The sequence below is a fragment of the Mobula birostris genome, chromosome 7, assembly GCF_030028105.1.
Source record: "Mobula birostris isolate sMobBir1 chromosome 7, sMobBir1.hap1, whole genome shotgun sequence".
In the NCBI taxonomy this organism is placed as follows: Eukaryota; Metazoa; Chordata; class Chondrichthyes; order Myliobatiformes; family Myliobatidae; genus Mobula; species Mobula birostris.
This window is the reverse complement of record NC_092376.1, coordinates 44,824,513-44,848,180: the sequence shown is the minus strand read 5'-3', so window position 1 is coordinate 44,848,180 and position 23,668 is coordinate 44,824,513. Positions and strand designations below refer to the sequence as shown.

General features: G+C 45.0%; 1 protein-coding gene across 9 annotated transcripts in view; it reads left to right on the top strand.

Moving 5' to 3' along the window:
* LOC140200156 (gamma-sarcoglycan-like) overlaps window positions 1-23,668 on the top strand; it is a 630,311-nt gene that overhangs the window by 423,228 nt on the left and 183,415 nt on the right. For all 9 annotated transcript variants that reach the window (XM_072263045.1, XM_072263048.1, XM_072263047.1 and 6 more), the window contains one exon: window positions 8,367-8,468. In XM_072263045.1, the coding sequence (XP_072119146.1) occupies window positions 8,367-8,468 (102 nt within the window). The remainder of the gene's footprint in view (window positions 1-8,366; window positions 8,469-23,668) is intronic.

The following is a 23,668-nucleotide window of genomic DNA, read 5'->3' as shown; positions in this document are numbered from 1 at the left end:
AAATAGAAACACAGGGGAGATGGAAGCAGATAATGTGAAAATAACAGAGACTTGAAACTGGAAGTAAAATTGATAACGTTTTCAGTTTTGAAGCAAAAGTGAACTGAGTGGAACAAAGAGGATTTATATATCCCACAAAAAGTTAGGCATGGCCATCATCTATTTGGGTTGCTACAGCTAAACCTTTTATTTCAGACGAGTGAACAGATTCTGAGCAATGTTGCTCATTGTTAAGGCATGTTCAGTGGTGAAGGTCCATAGGAAGTGAAGGGAACTGTTTTTGCCTCCATTCACTGAAGCAGAAGATGGTCTTAAGGCAGATCTAATGTTGGACAGTGTGGAGGGATTGGATACATTCATAACGAAAATGAGTTGGTTAAGATCAGGAAATTGGAAGCTGTTAAAATGCTAGAGGCCATCAAAAGTGTTGCAGACAGAGGTGAGAAGAAAAGGAAACAGTTGACAAAAGATTGGGACACAGCCACGGGGAAAGAAGCATCCAAAATGATGGTTCCACCAATTTCATCCCACTTGTGTATCTTTAAGATGAGATGGAAGGAGGCTACCTGTTGCGAGGAATGGGTGAACCCAAATGCAGGGCACTGACACGGAGGTGTGGTAATCTGTCAAGTGTTTATTAATGGTTGCCGGGAAGGCCGGGGAGTGAGGATTAGGCCGAGGAAAGCAGAGGAGAGAGCGAGGCTTGACCGGGGGACGAACCTGGGTTGCTGCGGTGAGAGTGCGGTGTTTAACCACTCAGCCCACGGAGAGTGTAGGCGGGCGGCGGGACGAGGCAGAGCAGGGATGCAGACCAGGGTGTGAGCGTGACTGTAGGAGAGCGGCAGGCAGGAGGGTGAACGGGAAGGCAGGCAGTATGCAATGCTCCTGTAAACACAGAGAGACAGAGTTAACACAGGCAAACAACAGCGTGGAAACAAAACTTAGAATACGCAATTCTAAGCGGCCAAGAACGTGAACTGCCACACGGGCTGAAGCAACGATCTGGCGATGAGTGGATGGAAAGCCGGGGTATCAGGGTATTTATACTGCAGGTTAGATGAGATTCAGGTGCACCGCAATCAGGAAGCCCGGGAGAACAAAAGGAACACCATGCCTACCACGCTCACACACACACACACACACACACACACACACACACACACACACACACACACACACACACGGGAGCAGGAGAAACACAGAGAAAAGGGAATTAGAACATGAGGAATAAACAGGAGAGACGGCCGAGACCATGAAAGTACCACCCCTCCCTCAACAGGAGCCTCCAGGCGAACCACCAGGCTTGCCCAGATTGTTGACGACCCGGGCGGGTGGAGGGTGTTTCGCAGTGGGGCACAAAGGGCTGACAGATACGGGTTTCAATTGTGAAACGTGGAACATGGGATTACAGCACATGGATCTGCGTAGCTTCAGTCTTATGTTGTCACCTTTTGCGTTCTGGACTTGCTTCTCTTTTCCACTCTTGTCTAATCACAGGAGATGGTTGATTTCTTGATCTTGTAATTGATACTGGTGCTGGAGATTTCCCCGACTTTAAATCAGTTGTTGGTTTCTCTTTTGTGGAAGTCAGTGAATGCTTTTCTTGCTCAGTTACAGATAAATGCTCAGGACTGCTTACTTTCTTAGCTGCATGAGTGGTTGGTTTATTCTGGCTACTTACATCACTGATCGGGTGTCTTGCTTTATCTTCAACCTTTGTCGTCTTTTACTGCGATGGTGTTGGACTTTCCTCTCCTTGTTCTTGGACTGGTGTGACTTCAACAGGTACATCCACTACAGCAGATTTCACCTCTCATTTGTCTTCAGATTTTATCAAATTTTCAATTTGCACCATGTTTCCTGGAGAAGCGTGAGCAATTTCCTTAGTATCCAGCCTGCTTTCTTTTAAATGCAACTGGGAATTTTCTATATCAGTTCCTTCATAATTAGACTGATCATTTTCAAATCTTTCACTAGACTTTGAGAATGTATTTTCAGATTTTTCTTCTGTACTATTTGTTTCATTTTCTCCTAAATGCCATTCCTTTAACTCGAAATGTACAATATCTTCTTTCCCTTCTACAATTTCTTCATTTTTGATATCTGTATGCTTTAGATCCTGACTGATCATACTCCACTGGGGGAAGGGCTGATTTCAGACAAGAGAAATGGCAGAACAAGCTCCCGCTGACTATCGTCCCGGTGGGCCAATCGATGTGGGGGTTGTTGCGGCTTAGTCAAAAGTGGCTGAGAACTAAAGGGGCCTGAGGAGAGGGAATTAGATTGAACCGTATCTGTTCCCGATGGTTCGGAGAGAAGGAGAAGCAAGGGTTCCGTGCAGTGCGTGACACGGGCCAGGGGTCTACCGTCTAGCGCATTGGCGTCCAGGGGTGTATACAGAGGCTCATGAGAAATACTGGCTTAGAGGGCTAGGTTTTCATTCAGGAAGTTTCCCCCTGTGCCGGAGTCCACTCGCACTAGCAGAGGCAAGGACTGCTGATTATGACACAGAGTGGCTGGAAGCTGCATCCGGGGTCGGGGGACGACAGGGAAGGTTGTCTGGCTCACCAGGGTCCCCACTGTTACTGGTGAGCCCCCCATTTTTGGCCGAAGGGGATAGGAGGCAAGGAAGTGGCCGGACTGACCGCAATATAGACACTCGCCCGCTCTCATTCTCCGGAAACGGTCAGTGGGAGAAAGGCGGTTCCGTCCCAGCCGCGTGGGTTCCTCTCCCGGGGCGGTGGAAACGGCGGTTCCGTCCCAGCCGCGTGGGTTCCTCTCCTGGGGCGGTGGAAACGGCGGTTCCGTCCCAGCCGCGTGGGTTCCTCTCCCGGGGCGGTGGAAACGGCGGTTCCAGCCGCGTGGGTTCCTCTCCCGGGGCGGTGGAAACGGCGGTTCCGCCCCAGCCGCGTGGGTTCCTCTCCCGGGGCGGTGGAAACGGCGGTTCCAGCCGCGTGGGTTCCTCTCCCGGGGCGGTGGAAACGGCGGTTCTGTCCCAGCCGCGTGGGTTCCTCTCCCGGGGCGGTGGAAACGGCTGTTCCGTCCCAGCCGCGTGGGTTCCTCTCCCGGGGCGGTGGAAACGGCCGTTCCGTCCCAGCCGCGTGGGTTCCTCTCCCGGGGCGGTGGAAACGGCCGTTCCGTCCCAGCCGCGTGGGTTCCTCCCCCGGGGCGGTGGAAACGGCCGTTCCGTCCCAGCCGCGTGGGTTCCTCCCCCGGGGCGGTGGAAACGGCGGTTCCGCCCCAGCCGCGAGGGTTCCTCCCCCGGGGCGGTGGAAACGGCGGTTCCAGCCGCATGGGTTCCTCTCCCGGGGCGGTGGAAACGGCGGTTCCGGCCACGTGGGTTCCTCTCCCGGGGCGGTGGAAACGGCCGTTCTGTCCCAGCCGCGTGGGTTCCTCTCCCGGGGCGGTGGAAACGGCGGTTCCAGCCGCGTGGGTTCCTCTCCCGGGGTGGTGGAAACGGCGGTTCCGTCCCAGCCGCGTGGGTTCCTCTCCCGGGGCGGTGGAAACGGTGGGCCCGGCCCAGCCGCGTGGGTTCCTCTCCCGGGGCGGTGGAAACGGCGGTTCCGTCCCAGCCGCGTGGGTTCCTCTCCCGGGGCGGTGGAAACGGCGGTTCCATCCCAGCCGCGTGGGTTCCTCTCCCGGGGCGGTGGAAACGGCGGTTCCATCCCAGCCGCGTGGGTTCTTCTCCCGGGGCGGTGGAAACACCGATTCCGGCCCAGCCGCGTGGGTTCCTCTCCCGGGGCGGTGGAAACAGCAGGGCTGGGAGCTACTCGGGGTGCAGGAGGGCGAGAGAGGCTTGTTCTGGTGAGAGGCGGTAAAGAGAGCCGAGAAGTGTCTAAAGGTGGTGGACGACCAGTTCTCTCTCCACGGCGCTCCCAAAGGAGATTGTCCAACCTGGTGGCCAGGGAGATCAGGGAATCCAGGCTGTCGGAATCGTCTGTCACCACCAACTCATCCTTCACCAGGTCGCTAAGTTCACCCAGAAATACCCCATGGAGCCACTCCTCGTTCCACCCCGAGTCGGCTGCGGATGTCCAGAACTCCACTGAATATTCAGCAACTCTGCGGGAGCCCTGGCAGAGAGTGAGTAGGTGCTTAGCGGCATCTTTACCCCGGACTGGGTGATCGAAGACCTTTCTCATCTCCGCAATGAAACTGGCGAAAGAGGAGCAGATACCAAGTTGGTTGTCCCAAACTGCTGTGGCCTATGCTGATGCGTTTCCCCTTAGCGACCCAATGACATAAGCAACTTTAGACTTATCTGTGGAGTAGGTCGACGGCTGCTGCTCAAACACCAGGGAGCAGTGAAGGAGGAAACCCTGGCACCTCCCCAAGTCTCCAGCGTAGTGCTCTAGCTCTGGTACGTGAGTCTCTCTGGGTGAGGGTGTTGGTGAAGCTTGGGGGGGGGGGGTGGTGTTACCACTACAGGCTGTCTGGACTGGATTGCAGGTGTGGGTTGAGTGATATTAGTGGAGACACGGTCCACCTGGTCAGCGATCTGTGTGACGTGACCAGACAGGGAACAGAGGCTCTTCATGACCTCCCAGAGGAGTTGGTTATGCTGTCCCAGTCAGGAACCCTGGCTGGCGAGGACTTGTTGGATGGTGTTTGTGTCCACTGGGTCTATGTTAGCCAGATCGTTCCGTTGTGGGGAACGGGTGAACCCAAACGCAGGACACTGACACAGAGGTAGAGTAATCTGACGAGTGTTAATTAATGGTTGCCAGGAAGGCCGGGGAGTGAGGATTAGGCCGAGGAAAGCAGAGGAGAGAGCGAGGCTTGACCGGGAGACGAACCCGGATCGCTGTGGTGAGAGCGCGGCGTTTAACCACTGAGCCCACAGAGAGTGTAGGCGGGCGGCGGGACGAGGCAGAGCAGGAATGCAGACCAGGGTGTGAGCGTGGCTGGAGGAGAACGGCAGGCAGGAGGCATGCAATGCTCCTGTTAACACAGAGAGACAGAGTCAACACAGGCAAATAACCGCGCGGAAACAAAACTAAGAATACACAATTCTAAGCGGCCTAGAATGTGAACAGCCACACTGGCTGAAGCAACGATCTGTCGATGAGTGGATGGAAAGCCGGGGTATTTATGCTGCAGGTTAGGTGAGATTCAGGTGCACCACAATCAGGGGAGCAGGAGACACACGAGGAAAAGGGAATTAGAAGATGAGGAATAAACGGGAGGGATGCCCGGGACCGTGACACTACCATGGTTAGGAGACTATTGTGGAAAATATATCGGGGAGATAAGGTCAGTAAAATTCTAGGAAATGATTCCAGATTATTTATAGTCTTGGATCAATTGTTAGGTTTGTTTGTTAACAAATAACAAGTTATAAGATCAGAGGAAGAGTAGCTGGAGTACCTATGTGAAGAAAAATTGAGATGACACAAGCCATTGACCATGAAAAAATCTAGGAGGTGAACAATTGGAAATGCCTACATGAAAGGCTGAGTGAGCTACACTGAAGCAAGACAAAAAGGTTTAAGAATCTGCAGTGTTCTCTCTTAGAACATAGAACAGTGCAGGTCTTTCAGCCAATGATGTTATGCTAACCCTCTAACCTACTCCAAGATCAATCTAACCCTTCCACACAGCCCTCCATTTTTCTCTTTTCCGTGTGTCTACCTATGTGCCTCTTAGCTAATTGTCAGCTGGCTGTTAATAATTAAAATAAATCATGGTTGGAGCTATTGTGTGAACAACATAGAATACAAACTATATTTAACGAAGGAAGAACAATTTACCATGATCTTTTAATGTATTCTGCTTTGGGCCATGCCCAGTTTAATAATATAATTTGCATACTTATTAATCTGAACCAGATCTATTCCATGTTGCTCTCAATTAGTTGAGTTCATGATTCACACTTCTCACATGTAGTGCAAAAACACGTTCAAATAGTTAAAATATCCCAGAAACCACAAATAAATCCACATAGATATCCAATCCTGTGCACCATATTTCTGATTTTTTGTATCTTTGGAGAGCATCTCCTTGCAGAACTCAGTATAGTCCTGTTCTGAATAGATGAATTGATCTAACCCTTCCATAAATAGAATGCTGCACTGTTTTGAGATTGATGGCATGTTTTTGGGAGGGCAAAGCCTCGTGTTCCAGAAAGAAGTTGAAATGTCAATGTGTGCTCTTGCACCAACATAATGGCTAAGATATATTTAGTGGGTTTTCCTTTCCATAATGTACCTCGTTTGCCAACAGATACTTTTCTTTCAGCTGCTCATGAACCTGATCCTCCCTCTGTTCAGTCCACTGTCATTAAATGTCTTCTTCATTGTGTATTGATCATGGAATTTTTTTTCCCAATCTACTTCACTCATACTTTTTCCCCTGTGCAGGTATTTCTTCTTCATCCATGTTATTGTCCACAGAATTTGCAATATATATCACATTTGATTTCTGTTTCTGTGTCTGTTATTCCTATTGTATATTTTTGAGCTGTGCAACATCAGATTCCTATATTTGGGCAGGCTTTGGATTGCTCTAAGGCTTTGGATTTTTGCATGCATACTCTGTCTCACATTGTAGATGGTCCAGATGTCAGGTCTTCAGAACTATAATTATCTGCTTACAGCCTTGGCTCTATAAAGGGTTCTCCCTGCTGCTGGGTGCATGGAAAAAAACACAGTGACTGTCAATGTTTCATTTCTGGGTCAATTGCAATATATTTCTAGTGCGCCTCTAGGATCTCATTTGACAGCTTAATAGAGTGGTAGGATTCGCTTTCCTGATGATTCAGGAAGATACTGTTATTTTTTTAACTTCTGTGTGCTCTGGTATATCTGCTATAGCCAGCTTAACATGAAATGTAAACTTCCTCTTCCACTGCCTCCATTCTCTGTAAATGTGATACCTTCCTGGAACTCCAGCAGCCCAGGTATCTTTATTTTGTTCCTCCATGCATGATCTCAGCTGAATTACACAGCTCGCTGTCTCTCTGTATGTCAACATGTTATCTCAATAATGCTCCTTGCTCAATACTTTGAGTGTAATACTGAAATTTCAGAGTTTCATTGTCCAGCACTTCTGATAGTATGACTCTTTATCTCTCTGGAAATTAATCTGTAATTCAAATTTATATGGGTACTTTCTTAGTGTCACGGCAGCATTTTTGCCTGTAGTTTTCTCCTCAGTCACAGACTGAACAAGTTTGTGAAATAAACATTGTTGCCACAACATGGAGACCAAATAATCACACAATACAATTCTTAAAAAGGTACTGCCTTAAAACAGAATTGTTATGAGAGAGTTGTGTAATGGGGAACAAAAGTTATTAGTGTCTACAATCACTGGATTTTAGATTTCAGAGGTAAACTCACTGAAACATATAGATTCTGAAAGAGCATCAAAGGTTAAATCCTTAGAGGGCATAGTTGTTTTTTAGCTACAAAACATAAAAACTAATTAAAAGAAAAACAAGGAAGCCAGCTTTGTGAATCTAATGTAGTTTTTACTTCAAGTGAAGCACGCAGATATGACATGGTGGCGTAATGACGTATGCCATTTATGTACTTTACATATAACGCACAATGCATTATGGAAACAACAAAGAATGCTTAAACAAACAATATATTTACAATATTACTGAAATATTAAATACACAACACTCCTCCCTACTTAGCTATAAACTTCTTCTCTCTGTTTCTCTGTCTCTCTCTCTCTCGCTCTTCCCCCCTCCCTCTCCCCCTCCCCCTCCCCCTCTTTTTCTTGCTTTCTCCCCCCCCCCCCACCGCCCTATACATAAATGAAATACTCTAGAGGATATCTGATGCAAAGGCCCAGTTCTGTTTGCAAGGACCCAAATTTGATCATCTCTGTAGTCTCTCACCAGGTCTGCTTGTCCAGGAGTGGAACATCAAACATCCTTGTTTGAGGAGCCTTCAACTTCTCTCAGCTGTTTGTCCTGCATACTCCTTCTGAGTTGGGCTTGAGGAGATCCAAATGTGAATGTACAGGAACTAACCAGGAACAGCAGATCTGAGTGTTTTTGGTGGTGGAGTGTGCTGCATTGTGATATGCAAGCAGAAAATTAGCAAATTTCAGATTTGGTGTCAGTGTAGTGTGCTCTGCTGGCATTACTTGCATTGCATTCTTTAGACTCTGGACAAACATTTTTTCTAATCCATTTGTAGCTGGGGGGTGTGGTGTAACTGTAATATGTCTTATTCCATTCATTTTCAGGAATGACTGAAACTGCTCCACAACAAGCTGCATCCCATTGTCACTGACTAAGTGTTCTGGAACATCAATCCAATTATGATGGCTTGCTCTTGCTACGTCCCAGATACAGTGTTGAAACTCGCAGCATGCTCTGGTTATTTGATTTTTATTTTCTTTTTCTTTAGGATGGAATGGGACACCTGAGAGTTACAGAAAATGGAATTCGTTTGGAGGGAGAGTCGGAGTTTCTTTTCCCATTGTACGCCAAAGAAATTCGCTCCAGAACGGTACGTAATGAGTACCAAACCTATTCAGAATTTCATTTGTAGGAAGAATATTTAACTTTATGAATTATTATTAAGGGAGGTGAATATAAACTGTCAAGTATTTTAATAACTAATAAATAACATAAGTTGTTTATTTCAGAACAAGAACAAAAACTTTCTTTTATGTTGGAATTAATTTAAAGAAATAATAGTTTCCTTCTGAAGCTGCCTAAGCATAGAGTCCACCTAGGGAAGCTCTGCTATGCAGTTAGCATACCCAATACACAATGGGGTTTTAATGGAGAATACACAGAGACTGGGGTGAACTGTAAGGTGCTCCATGAAGTACAATAATATTTTTATAATCTTCCAAATTACAGTTGATGATCTTAACATGTAAACAGTCAATCATCTCATGTTAAATTCTCCTCTCTGTTCATTTACTTGGTGTGTTAAATGTTTTACTCTATGCAAGAAAATTGTGGAGTGAAGAACAGATGTTAGCCTTTCTGACCTTTGAGCTAGTTCTGCCATTCAAAAGAATGGCTGATTTGCAGTTTCCTTTATTTCCACTACACGACTTGCACTTGCCTGTGAAAAATTTGTTAATCTCACATTACAAATGTCCAATTACCCTTACTTCAACAGATTTTGTGAGAGAGTCCCAAATGCGTAATATAAGTATTTATTCAGCACTACTGGAAACAGTAATTTCTCTTCTGTACTGGTAAACTTCAAAGAGACTACAGAATACAGTCGTGACCCAAAGCAAAAAACACACTAACTTGTTTACATATGACTTCAGACTAAAAGTGTGGTTGACTGTTAACTCTCCACTAGAATGGCCCTGTGCGTCAAAGAGGCCAGGGGCATTCAATGTCCATTTCTATGAACAAATAAATAGAGACAGTATTCAGAAAGATAATTAAATAACTTTTGCACATGGAACACTGATGTGGATTTATAACCAGGGAGGCACCTGCAGCCAATGATCGTGCTAAGTCACAATATTGGTGGTTAAGAGCTAATTCACATCCTCCTCTTCCCTTCAGAGTCCAAAGTTCAAAGTAAATTTTATCATTAAGGTACATGTATGCCACCACATACAACCCTGAGATTCATGTTCTTGTGGGCATACTCAGTAAATCTACAGAATAATAAACATAAGAGGATTCATGAAAGACTGGACCAACTTGGGCTTTCAACCAGTGTGCAAAAGACAACAAACTGCACAAGTACAAAAAGAAGAAATAATAATAATGAATAAATAAGCAATAAATATTGAGAACATTAGATGAAGAGTCCTTGAAAGTGAGTCCTTTGGTTGTGCAAACATTTCAATGATGGCGTAGCGAAGTTAAATGAACTTATCCCCTTTGGGTCAAGAGTCTGATAGTTGAAGGGTAGTAACTGTTCCTGAACCTGGTGGTGTGAGTCCTGAGACTCCTGTACCTTCTTTCCGGTGGTAGCAGTGAGAACAGAGCATGTCCTGGGTGGTGGGGGACCCTGATGATTGATTCTGCTTTGCTACAACTGTGCTTCACATAGATGTGCTCAATGGAGGGGTGAGGGGTGGGCTTTACCAGTGATGGACTGGGCCGTATCCATTATTTTTTGTGGAATTTTCCATTCAAGGGCATTGTGTTACGCTACCAGGCTGTGTTGTAGCCAGTCAAAATACTCTCTGACAGGCCCAGAGTTGAACTTTTACAACATTTTTGCTTCAATCTTTCTGTTGATGGATTGAGATCAATTTCACAACTCCTTAATACAGGATTTGAACTCATTGGGCTGTATTTTAATATGTAAGTTTTTTTGTCTTTCCCTTCTTTATATCTGTTCAGCTAGGATGGTACAGACACTAGGAAGGATAGTGAAATGCTCCTCTTGTGGGATGTGGGAAGGCAGGGAGACCTCCAGTGTCCCTGACAACGACAACTGTAAGAAGTGCATCCAGCTACAGCTTCTAACAATCCGTGTTAAGGAGTTGGAGCTGGAACTGGATGAACTGCGGATCATTCGGGAAGCTGAAGGGGTGATAGATAGGATATATAGAGAGGTAGTTACACCCAAGGTGCAGGACACAGGAAACTAGGTGACAGTCAGGAAGGAGAAAGGGTTAAAGAGCCAGTGCAGAGTACCCCTGTGGCCCTCCCCCCTCAACAACAGATATATCACTTTGGATACTTTTAGGTGGGTGGCGGAGGGGTTGACCTAACAGAGGAGAGTCACAGTGGCCAGGTCTATGCAACTGAGTCTGGCTCTACAACTCAGAAGGGAAGGGGAAAGGAGAAGCACATTGTGGTGATAGGAGATTTGTTAGTTCGGGGAACGGACAGGAGATTCTGTGGGCGAGAACAAGATTCACAGATGGTATGTTGCCTCGCAGGTGCCAGGGCCTGGGACATCTCCGATCGAGTCTTCGTCATTCTTAAGTGGGAGCGTGAACAGCTAGTGGTCATGGTCCATATAGGTACCAATGACATGGGTAAGATGAGTGAGGAGGTTCTTCATAGGGAGTTCAGGAAGTTAGGTGCTAAGCTAAAGGTTAGGATCTCCAGGGTTGTGATCTCAGGATTGCTACCTGTGCCACGTGCTAGTAAGGCTAGAACATGGAAGACTATACAGTTTAATATATGGCTGAGGAGTTGGTGTAGGAGGGAAGGCATAAGATTTTTGGATCATTGGCCTCTCTTCCAGGGAAGGTGGGACCTGTACAGAAGGGACGGTTTGCACCTGAACTGGAGGGAGACTAATATCTTAGCGGGGAGGTTTGTTAATGCTACACGGTGGGGTTTAAACTAGTGTTGCAAGGGGATGGGAACCAGAGTGCCAGAACAGTTAATGGAGAGGTTATGGAGGCAGATTTTGCTAAGACCTCAGACAAAGTCTGGAATCAAAAAGTTGAGCATGGTGTGACTAATGTCCTGAGCTCCATATATTTCGATGCAAGAAGTATCATAAGAAAGGCAGATGAGCTCAGAGCATGGATCAACACATGGAATTATCATATTGTAGCCATTAGTGAGACTTAGCTGTAGAAGGGACAGGACTGGCAGCTCAATATTCCAGGGTTCCATTGTTTTAGACGTGACAGAGCAGGGGGATTAAAGGAGAGGGTTGGCGTTACTAGTCTGGGGAAGTGTCACGGCAGTGCTCAGTCAGGACAGAATGGAGAATCTGACTAGAGAGACGTTATGGGTGGAATCAGGAAATAAGAAAGGTATGACCACAATAATGGGGCTATATTACAGACCACGCAAAAGTCCTAGGGATTTAGAGGAACTAATTTGTGAAGGACCCAGCTGGTGGCATAGTGGCATTAGTGCCAGACTTCGGGACGAAAGGTCCCGAGCTGGAATCCAGCTGGCTCCCCTGCACGCTTTCCATCTGTGCTGGGTTACGAGCTGGTGATCTATTTGGAAACTCACCCAGCAGAAGGCAATGGCAAACCACTGCTGTAACTTTCCTAATATGCAGTTCCCCACTACGTCAGAGAAATTCCGGATGCGACATACCTTTCCTAATTTGTAAAGAGATCATAGACTGTTGCAAGAAACATAAGGTTGTTATAGTCAAACAACAGGAATTCTGCAGATGCTGGAAATTCAAGCAACACACATAAAAGTTGCTGGTGAACGCAGCAGGCCAGGCAGCATCTCTAGGAAGAGGTGCAGTCGACGTTTCAGGCCGAGACCCTTCGTCAGGACTAACTGAAGGTTCCTTCAGTTAGTCCTGACGAAGGGTCTCGGCCTGAAACGTCGACTGCACCTCTTCCTAGAGATGCTGCCTGGCCTGCTGCGTTCACCAGCAACTTTTATGTGTGTAGGTTGTTATAGTAGTTGGTTTTGACTTTCCGCATATTGATTGGAAATCCCATACAGTAAAAGGACTAGATGGGATAGAGTTTGTCAAATGTGCTCAGGAAAGTTTCTTTCACCAGCACATAGAAGTCCCAACGACAAAGCATGCTATGTTGGAACTGCTATTAAAGAATGAGACAGGGCAGGTGACAGAAGCTTGTGTAGGGAAGCACTTTGTATTCAGTGACAACAATGCCATTAGTTTCAAAGTGAATATGCAAAAAAATATGATGGGTCTGCGGGTTGTGATTCTGAATTGTAGAAAGGCCAATTTTAATGGAATTAGATTTAATGGATTGGGACAGGTTCTTCTCTGGCAAGGATGTGATCGGTAAGTGGGAAGCCTTCAAAGGAGAAGTTTTGAGAGTGCAGCATTTGTATGTTCCTGTCAGGATTAAAGGCAAAGTGAATAAGAATATGGAACTTTGGTTCTCAAGGGATATTGGAACTCTGATAAAGAAGAAGAGAGAGATGTATGACATGTATAGGAAACAGGGAGCAAATAAGGTGCTTGAGGAGTATAAAAAGTGCAAAAAAATACTTAAGAAAGAAATCAGGAGGGCTAAAAGGAGACATGAGGTTGCTTTGACAGTCAAGGTGAAGGATAATCCAAAGAGCTTCTACAGGTACATTAAGAGCAAAAGGATAGTAAGGGACAAAATTGGTCCTCTTGAAGATCAAAGTGGTTGGCTATGTATAGAATCAAAAGAAATGGGGGAGATCTTAAGTGGGTTTTTTGCGTCTGTATTTACAGGAAACTGGCATGGAGTCTATGGAAATAAGGCAAACAAGTAGTGAGGTCATGGAACCTATGCAGATTGAAGAGGAGGAGGTGCTTGCTATCTTGAGGCAAATCGGAGTAGATAAATCCCCAGGACCTGACAGGGTATTCCCTCGGACCTTGAAGGAGACTAGTGTTGAAATTGCAGGGGCCCTGGCAGATATATCTAAGATATCGGTATTTACAGGTGAGGTGCCGGAGGATTGGAGGATAGCTCAGGGTGATCCGTTGTTTGAAAAAGTCTCTAAAAGTAATCCGGGAAATTATAGGCCGGTAAGTTTGACATCGGTAGTACGTAAATTATTGGAAGGAGTACTGAGAGATAGGACCTACAAGCATTTGGATAGACAGGGACTTATTAGGGAGAGTCAACATGGCTTTGTGCATGGTATGTCATGTTTAACCAATCTATTAGAGTTTGTCGAGGAGTTACTAGGAAAGTGGATGAAGGGAAGGCAGTGGATGTTATCTACATGGACATCAGTAAGGCCTTTGCCAAGGTCTCGCATGGGAGGTTAGTTAGGAAGATTCAATCGCTAGGTATACATGGAGAGGTAGTAAATTGGATTTGACATTGGCTCAATGGAAGAAGCCAGAAAGTGGTAGTGGAGGATTGCTTCTCTGAGTGGAGGCCTGTGACTAGTGGTGTGCCACAGGGATCAGTGCTGGGTCCATTGTTATTTGTCATCTATATCAATGATCTGGATGATAATGTGGTAAATTGGATCAGCAGTTTGCTGATGATACAAAGATTGGCGGTGTAGTAGACAGTGAGGAACGTTTTCAAAGCCTGCAGAGGGATTTGGACCAGCTGGAAAAATGGGCTGAAAATGGCAGATGGAGTTTAATACTGATAAGTGTGAGGTATTGCACCTTGGAAGGACAAACCAAGGGAAAACATACAAGGTAAATGGTAGGGCACTGAGGAGTGCAGTAGAACAGAGGGATCTGGGAATACCGATACAAAATTCCCTAAAAGTGGCGTCACAGGTAGATAGGGTCGTAAAGAGAGCTTTTGGTACATTGGCCTTTATAAATCAAAATATTGAGTATAAGAGTTGGAATGTTATGGTGAGGTTGTATAAGGCATTGGCGAGGCTGAATCTGGGGTATTGTGTTCAGTTTTGGTCACCAAATTACAGGAAGGATATTAATAAGGTTGAAAGAGTGCAGAGAAGGTTTACAAGGATGTTACCAGGACTTGAGAAACTCAGTTACGGAGAAAGGTCGAATAGGTTAGGACTTTATTCCCTGGAGCGTAGAAGAATGAAGGGAGATTTGATAGAGGTATATAAAATCATGATGGATATAGATAGAGTTAATGCAAGCAGGCTGTTTCCACTGAGGCTAGGGGAGACAAAAAACCAGAGGACGTGGGTTAGGGGTGAAAGGGGAAAAGTTTAAAGGGAACATTGGGGGGGCTTCTTCACACAGAGAGTGGTGGGAATGTGGAATGAGCTGACAGAAGAGGTGGTAAATGCGGGTTCTTTTTTAACATTTAAGAATAAATTGGGCAGATACATGGATGGGAGGTGTATGGAGGGATATGTTCCAGGTGCAGGTCAGTGGGACTAGGCAGAAAAATGGTTCGGCACAGCGAAGAAGGGCCAAAAGGCCTGTTTCTGTGCTGTAATATTCTATGGTTCTAATCTGGGAAGTATGGATTGGGACAAGCTGTTTTCTGGCAAAGGTATACTTGGAAAGTGGTAGGCTTTCAAAAATGAAATTTTCGTAGTGCAATGCTCATATGTGCCTGTCAGAATAAAAAGTAAGATAACAAGTGTAGGAAACCTTGGTTTTCCAGAGATATTGAGGCCCTAGTTAAGAGAAATAAAAGGAGGTATATAGCAGGTACAGGCAGGTAGGAACAATTAAGGTGCTTATGGAGTACAAGAAATGCAATAGAACATTTAAGAAAGAAATCAAGAGGGCTAAAAGAAGACATAAATTTGCTCTAGCAGCAAGGTGAAGGAGAATCCTAAGGGCTTCTACAAATATGTTAATAGCAAAAGGATTGCAAGGGACAAAATTGGTCCTCTGGAAGACCAGAATGGTATTCTATGTGTGGAGCCAAAGCAGACGGAGGTGATCTCAATGCACTCTTTGTATCTGTATTTACATGGGTGTTGGATACAGAGTCTACAGAGGTGAGGCAAAGTGGCATCAACTTCATGGAACCTGTACAGATTACAGAGGAGGAGGTATTCGCCACCCTGAGGCAAATCAGGGTGGATAATTCCCAGGGCCTGGTAGGGTGTTCCTGTGGATCCTGTGGGAAATTACCAGGGCCCAAGCAGAGATATTTAAAACATCCTTAGCCTCAGGGGAGGTACCAGAGGATTGGAGGACAGCCAATGTTGTTCCACTGTTTAAAAAAAAGCTCTAAACAGAAACCAGAAAATTCCAGCCTGATGAGCCTGACATCAGTAGTGGGAAAGTTATTGGATGGTATTCTAAGGGATCTGATTTCTAAGTATTTGGATAGACATGGACAGATTAAGGATAGTCAGCATGGTTTTGTGGGTGGTAGGTTGTGTCGAATCAATCTTATAGAGTTTTTTGAGGAAGTTATCGGAAAATGGATGAAGGCAAGGCGGTAGATGTTATTCACGTGGACTTTAGTGAGGCATTTGACAAGGCATTGGAGGCTCGTCAGGAGGGTTCAGTCACTTGGCATTCAGGATGACGTAGTAAATTGGATTGGACATTGGCTTTGTGGGCAAAGCCGAAAAGTGGTAGTAGAGGGTTGGCTGTCTGACTGGAGGCCTGTGACTAGTGGTGTGCTGCAGCAATCGGTGCTGGGTCCTTTGTTGTTTGACATCTACTGTATATCGATAATCTGGATGATAATGTAGTTAACTGGATCAGCAAATTTGCAGATGATGCCAGGACTGGGAGTGTAATGGACAGTGAGGAAGGCTATCATGGCTTGCAGAGGGATCTGCATCAGCTGGAAACATAGGGGGAAAAATGGCAGATGGTATTTCATGCGACAAGTGCAAGCATTTGCACTTCAATAGGACCACCAGGGTTGGTCTTACATGGTAAATAGTAAAGCACTGAGGAGTGTTGTAGAACAAAGGGATTTGAGAACAGGTACATAATTCATTGAAAGTGGTATCACAGGTAGATAGGGATGTAAAGAAAGCTTTTGGCACATTGGCCTTCATAAATTGATGTATTGAGTACAGGAGATGAGATGTTATGTTGAAGTTGTATAAGATGTTGGTGAGGCCTAATCCGACGTATTGTAAGCAATTTTCATCACCTACCTACAGGAAAGATGTAAACAAGGTTGAAAGAGTGCAGAGAAAATTTACAAGAGAAAGATATACAATTTGCTGGGTCTGAAGGACCTGAGTTATAAGGAAAGATTGAATAGGTTAGGACTGTATTTTTTAGAACATAGAAGAGTGATAGGAGGTTTGATAGAGGCATACAAAATTATGAGGGATATCGATAAGGGTAGATGCAAGTAGGCTTTTCCACTGAGGTTGGGTGGGACTACAACAAGAGGTCATGGGTAAAGGGTGAAAGGTGGGAAGTTTAAGGGGAATATGAGGAGAAACTTCTTCACTCAGAGGGTCATGAAAGTGTGAAATGAACTACCAGCACAGGTGGTGCATGCGAGCTCGATTTCAATGTTTAAGAGAAGTTTGGATAGGTACATGGATAGTAGGGATATGGAGAGCTATGGTCCCGGTGCAGGGCCATGGGAGTAGGCATTTTAAATGTTTTCAACATGGACTAAACAGGCTGAAGGACCTGTTCTGTGGGGTACTTCTCCATAACTCTAAGAGCTAATGCATATCCTTCTCTTCCCTTTAGAGTTCAGCTCTTACAACATATTTGGTTTACTTTTGCTTCAGTGTTTCCATTGACGGATTGAGTTAAATTTCATAACCTCCTTAATACAGCATCTGAACTTACGGGTCTGAATTTTAATATGTAAATTGAACAAAAGCCCAAAAGTCTTTGCAATGCATTTGCCTGAGATTTCTTATCCATCTATTGTGCTAATGTATTCTTTCCAGATTTCCTAGCGAGTTAGTTTGAGCTGGGGGCAATGCTGCAACCTATGATTCAGTTCCATCTCTGCTGTTTAAAGGGGCAATACAAGTGTGACACTTGTTGGACTCTGGGGACGACTCCACTGCAAGGGTAGTACAGAGAAGGATCAAAAGTGAGACAAGCCTACCCTACACACCTTAAGCACTCCCTGCTTAATTTCATTTTTAAGCTGTCAGATCCCGAAGGGACTCAAAAAAATTCTCTCCCATCAGTGAGAGAACAAGACTAAGAGTGGAGTACCTACAGAGAAAGAAGACATTCTATCCTTATATCAAATGTAGCACTGCAAATGGTTCAACAGATTAGAAAAGGTAGGTGCAATGGCATATCCACATCCACATTCCTCTGAAGTGCATGATACTTCACCATCCCTACCTTACAACCTGACCGGTTGTGATCCTGTGCACCACTCTCTCACCAGCTCATTTTGCAAGTACCCCATCTCTCTCTGTACATATTGGTTGCCTTCACAGCACCATTGAACTTAAATCTCTTCATGCCATACTTTCCTTGATGGTCAACATTAACAAATGATCTCTCTCCATCATAGCAAACATTCAATGTCAGTGCCCCATTACACTCAATACCTTACTTGTTTAAGTTTTTTATCTATCTCCACCTTAAATGTATCTAGTGTCTAATTAAACAGATCTGGCCTCCACTATTCTCAGGTGAGTATGTTCTAGGCTGCCAGGTCCCCTTAGGTGCTTGAGCAATGCATAAGGTGCTGGAGAACTCTGCTGTTCAGGCAGCAGCTGTAGAGGGAGATCAAGGGTCGATGATTCAGGCCTGGACCTCCTTAGGATTTTGTATGTTTGTTGCAGCCCTGCATCCCAAGAAGTAGAATCAGAATCAGATTTATTACCACTGACATACGAAGTGAAATTTGTTGTTTTGTAGCAACCGTACAGTGCAAATACACAAAAGTCTATAAATTCCAAAAAATAAATAATTAATGTAAAGTGAAAGGATTTATGAGGTGATGTTCATGTGTTCATGGACTGTAGCCTCAGGAATCTCCTTTGGACTGCCTCCAGTGCCACCTGATACAGTATTTTATTTGGTGAGTTGACAACTGGTGTACCCTGTATAACTGCAACAAAAACTGTCTATTCTCCAATCCCTTCGCTATAACAGCCAACATGTTGTTTGCCCTCTTCACTGATTGTTGGACCTGCCAGCTAAATTTTTGTGATTCAAGCACTAAACCACCTAGATCCATCTGAGCTTCACTCATTTGCAGTATCTCTCTGTTTAGATAATAACCTCCAACAGAAAAAGAATTAAAATGATTCGTCCACCTTCAACGACCTGAAACGCTATACTTCCATACCATTAAATTAGCAATAACTTGCTGAAATCTGTGAAGCTGAAAGGGAAGAATCATGGACAGATACTGTCGTTTTCGTATCAAAGAGGGAACTAGATTGGCATTTCAATTATTAGCTGTGCGACAGTGGGCTGCAGACCTGTCTGCCTCAAGGCTAGACTTTGCCGCAGGTGCAATAGGATTAGAATATTTCTTTGCAGCGTTTGGAACTGCCTTTATTTTATATAGAAGTCCATCATAAGTTTGATTGTTTATAAAATGCTGAGGCATAATTGAGAAATGTTTTTATTGCCATGAATAAAAAGCCACAGATACGAAAGAGATATTTTGGTTCGCAATACTTCAGAATCAGAATAAAAGAATCAGATTTAACATCACCGGCATATGTGGTGAAATTTGTTAACTTTACAGCAGCAGTACAATGAAATACATGATAAATAAATGTAGAGAGAAAAACTGAGTTACATTAAGAACGTTCAATGGCTCTGGGTTTGTACTCGCTGAAATTTCGAAGGATGAGGGGGGATTTCATTGAAACCTTTTGAATGTTGAAAGACCTAAACATGGTAGATGTGGAAAGAATGTTTCCCATGGTGGGAGAGTCTAGGATAAAAGGGCACAGCCTCAGGATAGAGGGGCATCCATTTAAAGCAGAGAAATGGAGAAATTTCTTCAGCCAGAAGGTGGTGAATTTGTGGAATTTATTACCATAGGCAGCTGTGGAGGTCAGGTCATTGGGTGTATTTAAGGCAGAGATTGATAGGTTCTTGATTGGACATGGCATCAAAGGTTACAGGGAGAAGGCCAGGGAGTGGAGCTGAGGAGAGGAAAAAAGGATAAGCCATGATTGAATGGCAGTGCAGACTCGATGGGCCAAATGGCCCAATTCTACTCCTATGTCTTATGGTCCTATAGTCTATATATATATATATATATATGTCTTAATAACATGAGGTAGTGTTCATGGGTTCAATGTCCATTTAAAAATCAGATGGCAGAGGGGAAGAAGCTGTTCCTGAAGCGCTGTGTGTGTGCCTTTGGGTTTCTGTCCCTCCTTCCCGATGATTGTTGTTGTTGTTGTTGTTGTTGTTGTTTGTCCATCGTACGTCGATGAGGACCTCAACACCATTATTGATGATGTCGAGACTAGCGCGTGACTTGGATTTAAGTGAGGGAGAGTTGCGCAGCGTCAGCTTCACTCTCTCTTCCCAATTCCCAACTGGATCCAGTGGCAAGACAGAGTCGAGACGGCTGGAGATGGGACTAGGTGCAGTGGATGACCAGGACGTCTTCTGTGTCTTGTCCTGCTCTACACATTCCATGACGCTTGCAGAGACCGCCTTCTTGACCGTTGGACCGTTGGACATTGGTCTCGTCCGCTCAATCCGCCGGAGTCTGTCTTCACATGCTGGGATAGACAACTCCCTATCTCACCGAGGGTTTGAGACCCGTCGGCTACCCTCACTTGGTTTAGCCGGCTTGTCGAAGCTGTTGCCCAGGGTGTGGCCGCTGTCGCATGCAAACAGCTACGGGGAGCCATAGGTGAGAGCTGAGTGCCAGGTGGGGATCAAAGGTGGAGTAACCACCTTGAAAAGGACGCAACATGTTACCCCACCAGAGGTGCTACCCCTCCCTGACACCCCATACACCCCGATGGTAACACCGTGAAGAAGGCATGTCCTGGGTGGTGGGGGTCCTTAATGATGGACTCAAACTTTCTAAGGCACCACTCCTTAAAGATCTCTTGCATACTACGAAAGCTGGTACCTATGATAGAGCTATGTAGTTTTACAAGTTTCTGCAACTTATTTTGTTCCTGTGCAGTAGTACCCCCCCCCCCCACCATACCAGATGGTAATGCAACCAGTCAGAATGTTCTCCACGGTATATCTGTAGAAGTTTTCGAGTGTTTTAGTTGACTAAACAAATCTCCGCAAACTCCTAATGAAATATAGCTGCTGTCTTGCCTTCTTTATAGCTGCATTTATATGTTGCATTCTGCTTGGTCCTCAGAGATATTGACACCCAGGAACTTAAAATTGCTCTCTCTCTCCACTTCTGATCCCTCTGTGAGGATTGACCTGTGTTCCCTCGTCTTACCCTTCCTGAAGTCCACAATCAGCTGTTTGATCCTGCTGACACTGAGTGCAAGGTTGTTGCTGCGACATCACTCAACTAACTGGTATATCTTGCTCCTATACACCCTCGCATCACCATCTGAAACTTTGCCAACATTGGTTGTATCGCCAGCAAATTTATAGATACCCTTTGAGCTATACATAGCCACACAATCATGGGAGTAGAGAGAGTAGATTAGTGGGCTTAGGACACAGCTCAGTGGAGCGCCGGTGTTAATTGACAGCAAGGTGGAGATGTTATTTCCAGTCCACACATTTTGTGGTCTTCCGGTTAGAGAGCCAAGAATCCAGTTGCAGAGGGAGGTACAGAGGCCCAGGTTCTGTAGCTTTTCAATCAGGACTGTAGGAGTGATGGTGTTTAATGCGGTGCTGTAGTCAATAAACAGCATCCTGACATAGGGACTTGCATTGTGTAGGTGATCCAAGGCTGCGCGGAGAGCCATTGAGATCACTTGTCCTGCAGACCTATTGTGGCAATAGGCAAATTGCAGTGGTTCCAGGTTCTTCCTGAGACAAGTTAGCCATGACCAACCTCTTAAAGCATTTATTCACCATAGATGTCAGTGCAACTGGACAATAGTCATTGACTCTGCTCTTCTTGGGCACTGGTATAATTGTTGCCCTTTTGAAACAGGTGGGAACTTCTGACTGTAGTAGTGAGACATTGAAAATGTCTTTGAATACTCCGGCCTGTTGGTTGGCGTAGCTTTTCAGGGCCTTACCACGTACTCCATCGGGCCCTGCCACTCTGCAAGGGTTCACCTTCTTGAATGACAGCCCGACGTCAGCCTCTGAGACAGCGATCACAGGGTCATCAGATGCTGCAGGGATCCTCATAGCTGTGGTTTTATTCTCCCTACGAGGATAAAAGTCATTGAGTTCGTCTGGAGGTGAAGCATGGCTGCCATTCATGAGTGTTGGGTTTTGCCTTGTAAGAAGTAATGGCCTGCAAACCCTGCCAGAGTTGGCGTGTAGCCGATGTCGCCTCCAACCTCGCTTGGAATTGTTTCTTTGCTCTTGAAATAACCCTCCACAAGCCATACTTGATTTTCTTATACAGACTTTGATTTCCAGACTTAAATGCCACAGATCTAGCCCTCAGCAGACTACAAACCTCCTGGTTCATCCACGGCTTTTGGCTTCTGCTTTTTTTCCTTTATTTCAAGCACAATAGATTTAAAATGGAGTGCATGTTTTAGTGGCCCATTCCCACTGGTTATTAATTTAAGGACTCATGGCAACTACTAGGCAGAAATACGTATTTCAAAACAGAGGGAACGTCATGAATATATACATCTCGGGGAGCACTGAATGAGAAGGATCATGACCATACTAATGAAATTACTTTGACTTTTTTGTCAGATTAAATCATTTCAAAAGCTTTTGGGAGAGGGAGAGTTCAGCAGGATAAGTAGAAGTCTCAGAGACCAAGTCTCGAAATGTTTCTCTGTCTGCCTGAAACTTACCTGGAAGATAATGTAGACAAACAAATTACCTTCTAAATCCAGGTGACTTCATGTCTAAAAGTAATTTTCCAGTTACAAGTCCAATCAAAATGCATATTAAGCCTGGAAAGCCAATCCCAAATCTGATTGGACCCAACTACATTTGGTAAACTAGTTTATTATCACCACATGTACTGAGGTACAATGAAAGGCTTGGTTTTGTATGCGGTCCATACAGATCATTTCATCACATCCAGTAGTACAACCGAGTTCAAGATTAGTTAGGTATATACTCTGACAATAACCAAATCAAAATTCAAATCAAATTCAAGTTTAATTATCATTCAACCATACATGAATGCAGCTAGTGTTCCGTTGGGGCCAAGGTGCAAAACATACAGAGCATATTCAAAGTAGCAAGCAAAAAAAACATAGTTACGCCAAAAAAATATATATATACAGTGTGTCCCTGAGCAACATGTCCTGCAATTAGATGGTGCAGTTCCCAGCAGAGCGCAACAAACATAAATACACAATCCAGCCTGTCATTCCACGAATCAAACACTGGAGGGCAGCACTGATGGGAGAGGCCAGCCCCCAACCAAGCACGGACACCACGATACACTGCCTCCAGCGTCTCCTCTCCTGGACAGTAGTAATAGGCAAGCTCATGGCTTGAGGCCTAGTCCTCGCTACAAATAGACAATAGGTGCAGGAGTAGGCCATTTGGCCCTTCGAGCCAGCACCACCATTCACTGTGATCATGGCTGATCATCCACAATCAGTATCCAGTTCCTGCCTTATCCCCATAACCTTTGATTCCGTTATCTTTAAGAGCTCTGTCCATTTCTTTCTTGAAAGCATCCAGAGGCTTGGCCTCCACAGCCTTCTGGGGCAGAACATCCCATATATCTACCACTCTCTGGGTGAAAAAGTTTTTCCTCAACTCTGTTCTAAATGGCCTACCCCTTATTCTTAAAATGAGGCCATGCAGCTGCCCTGCCATCTGTCATGTCACCAATCAAGGGAAACAGGCCTGCGGCACCTATTATCAATGTCCACAGGGTCTTGCAATCACCAGAGAAACGTGCAAGACAATCAGCCACGGTTACACTGCACATTGCCTTTATGCATCAATTCTGATGCCTTCGATGCCTTCCTGTAGCAGGCAGCAACATGGTCTGCACTCAGTCCAGCTCCTTCAACATCCAATCCAGCTACTCTGATCAATGAGCATCTCACTGATGAGGTAGACCTGCAGTACCCAGTGCTCTTGGAGTCCAGCATTGTTTTGCGATCGTAAAAAGACATTTAACAAAGAAAGAAACACCTCCGGTTGGATCCCAAGAGGCCGCTACATTGGTAGATTTAGCCTTGTTAGGTTGGGCGAAGCTTTGTTTTGCTTGGTTTTGCTGCATGTGTCCTCTGTTGTATCAGAATTAGGTTTAATATCATCAGCATGTGTCATGGAATTTGTTAACTTTGCGGCAGCAGTACGATGCAGTACATCATAATAGAGAAATAACTGAATTATTATAAATGCATATATTAAATAGTCAAATTAATTAAGTAGTGCAAAAATGGAAATTAAAA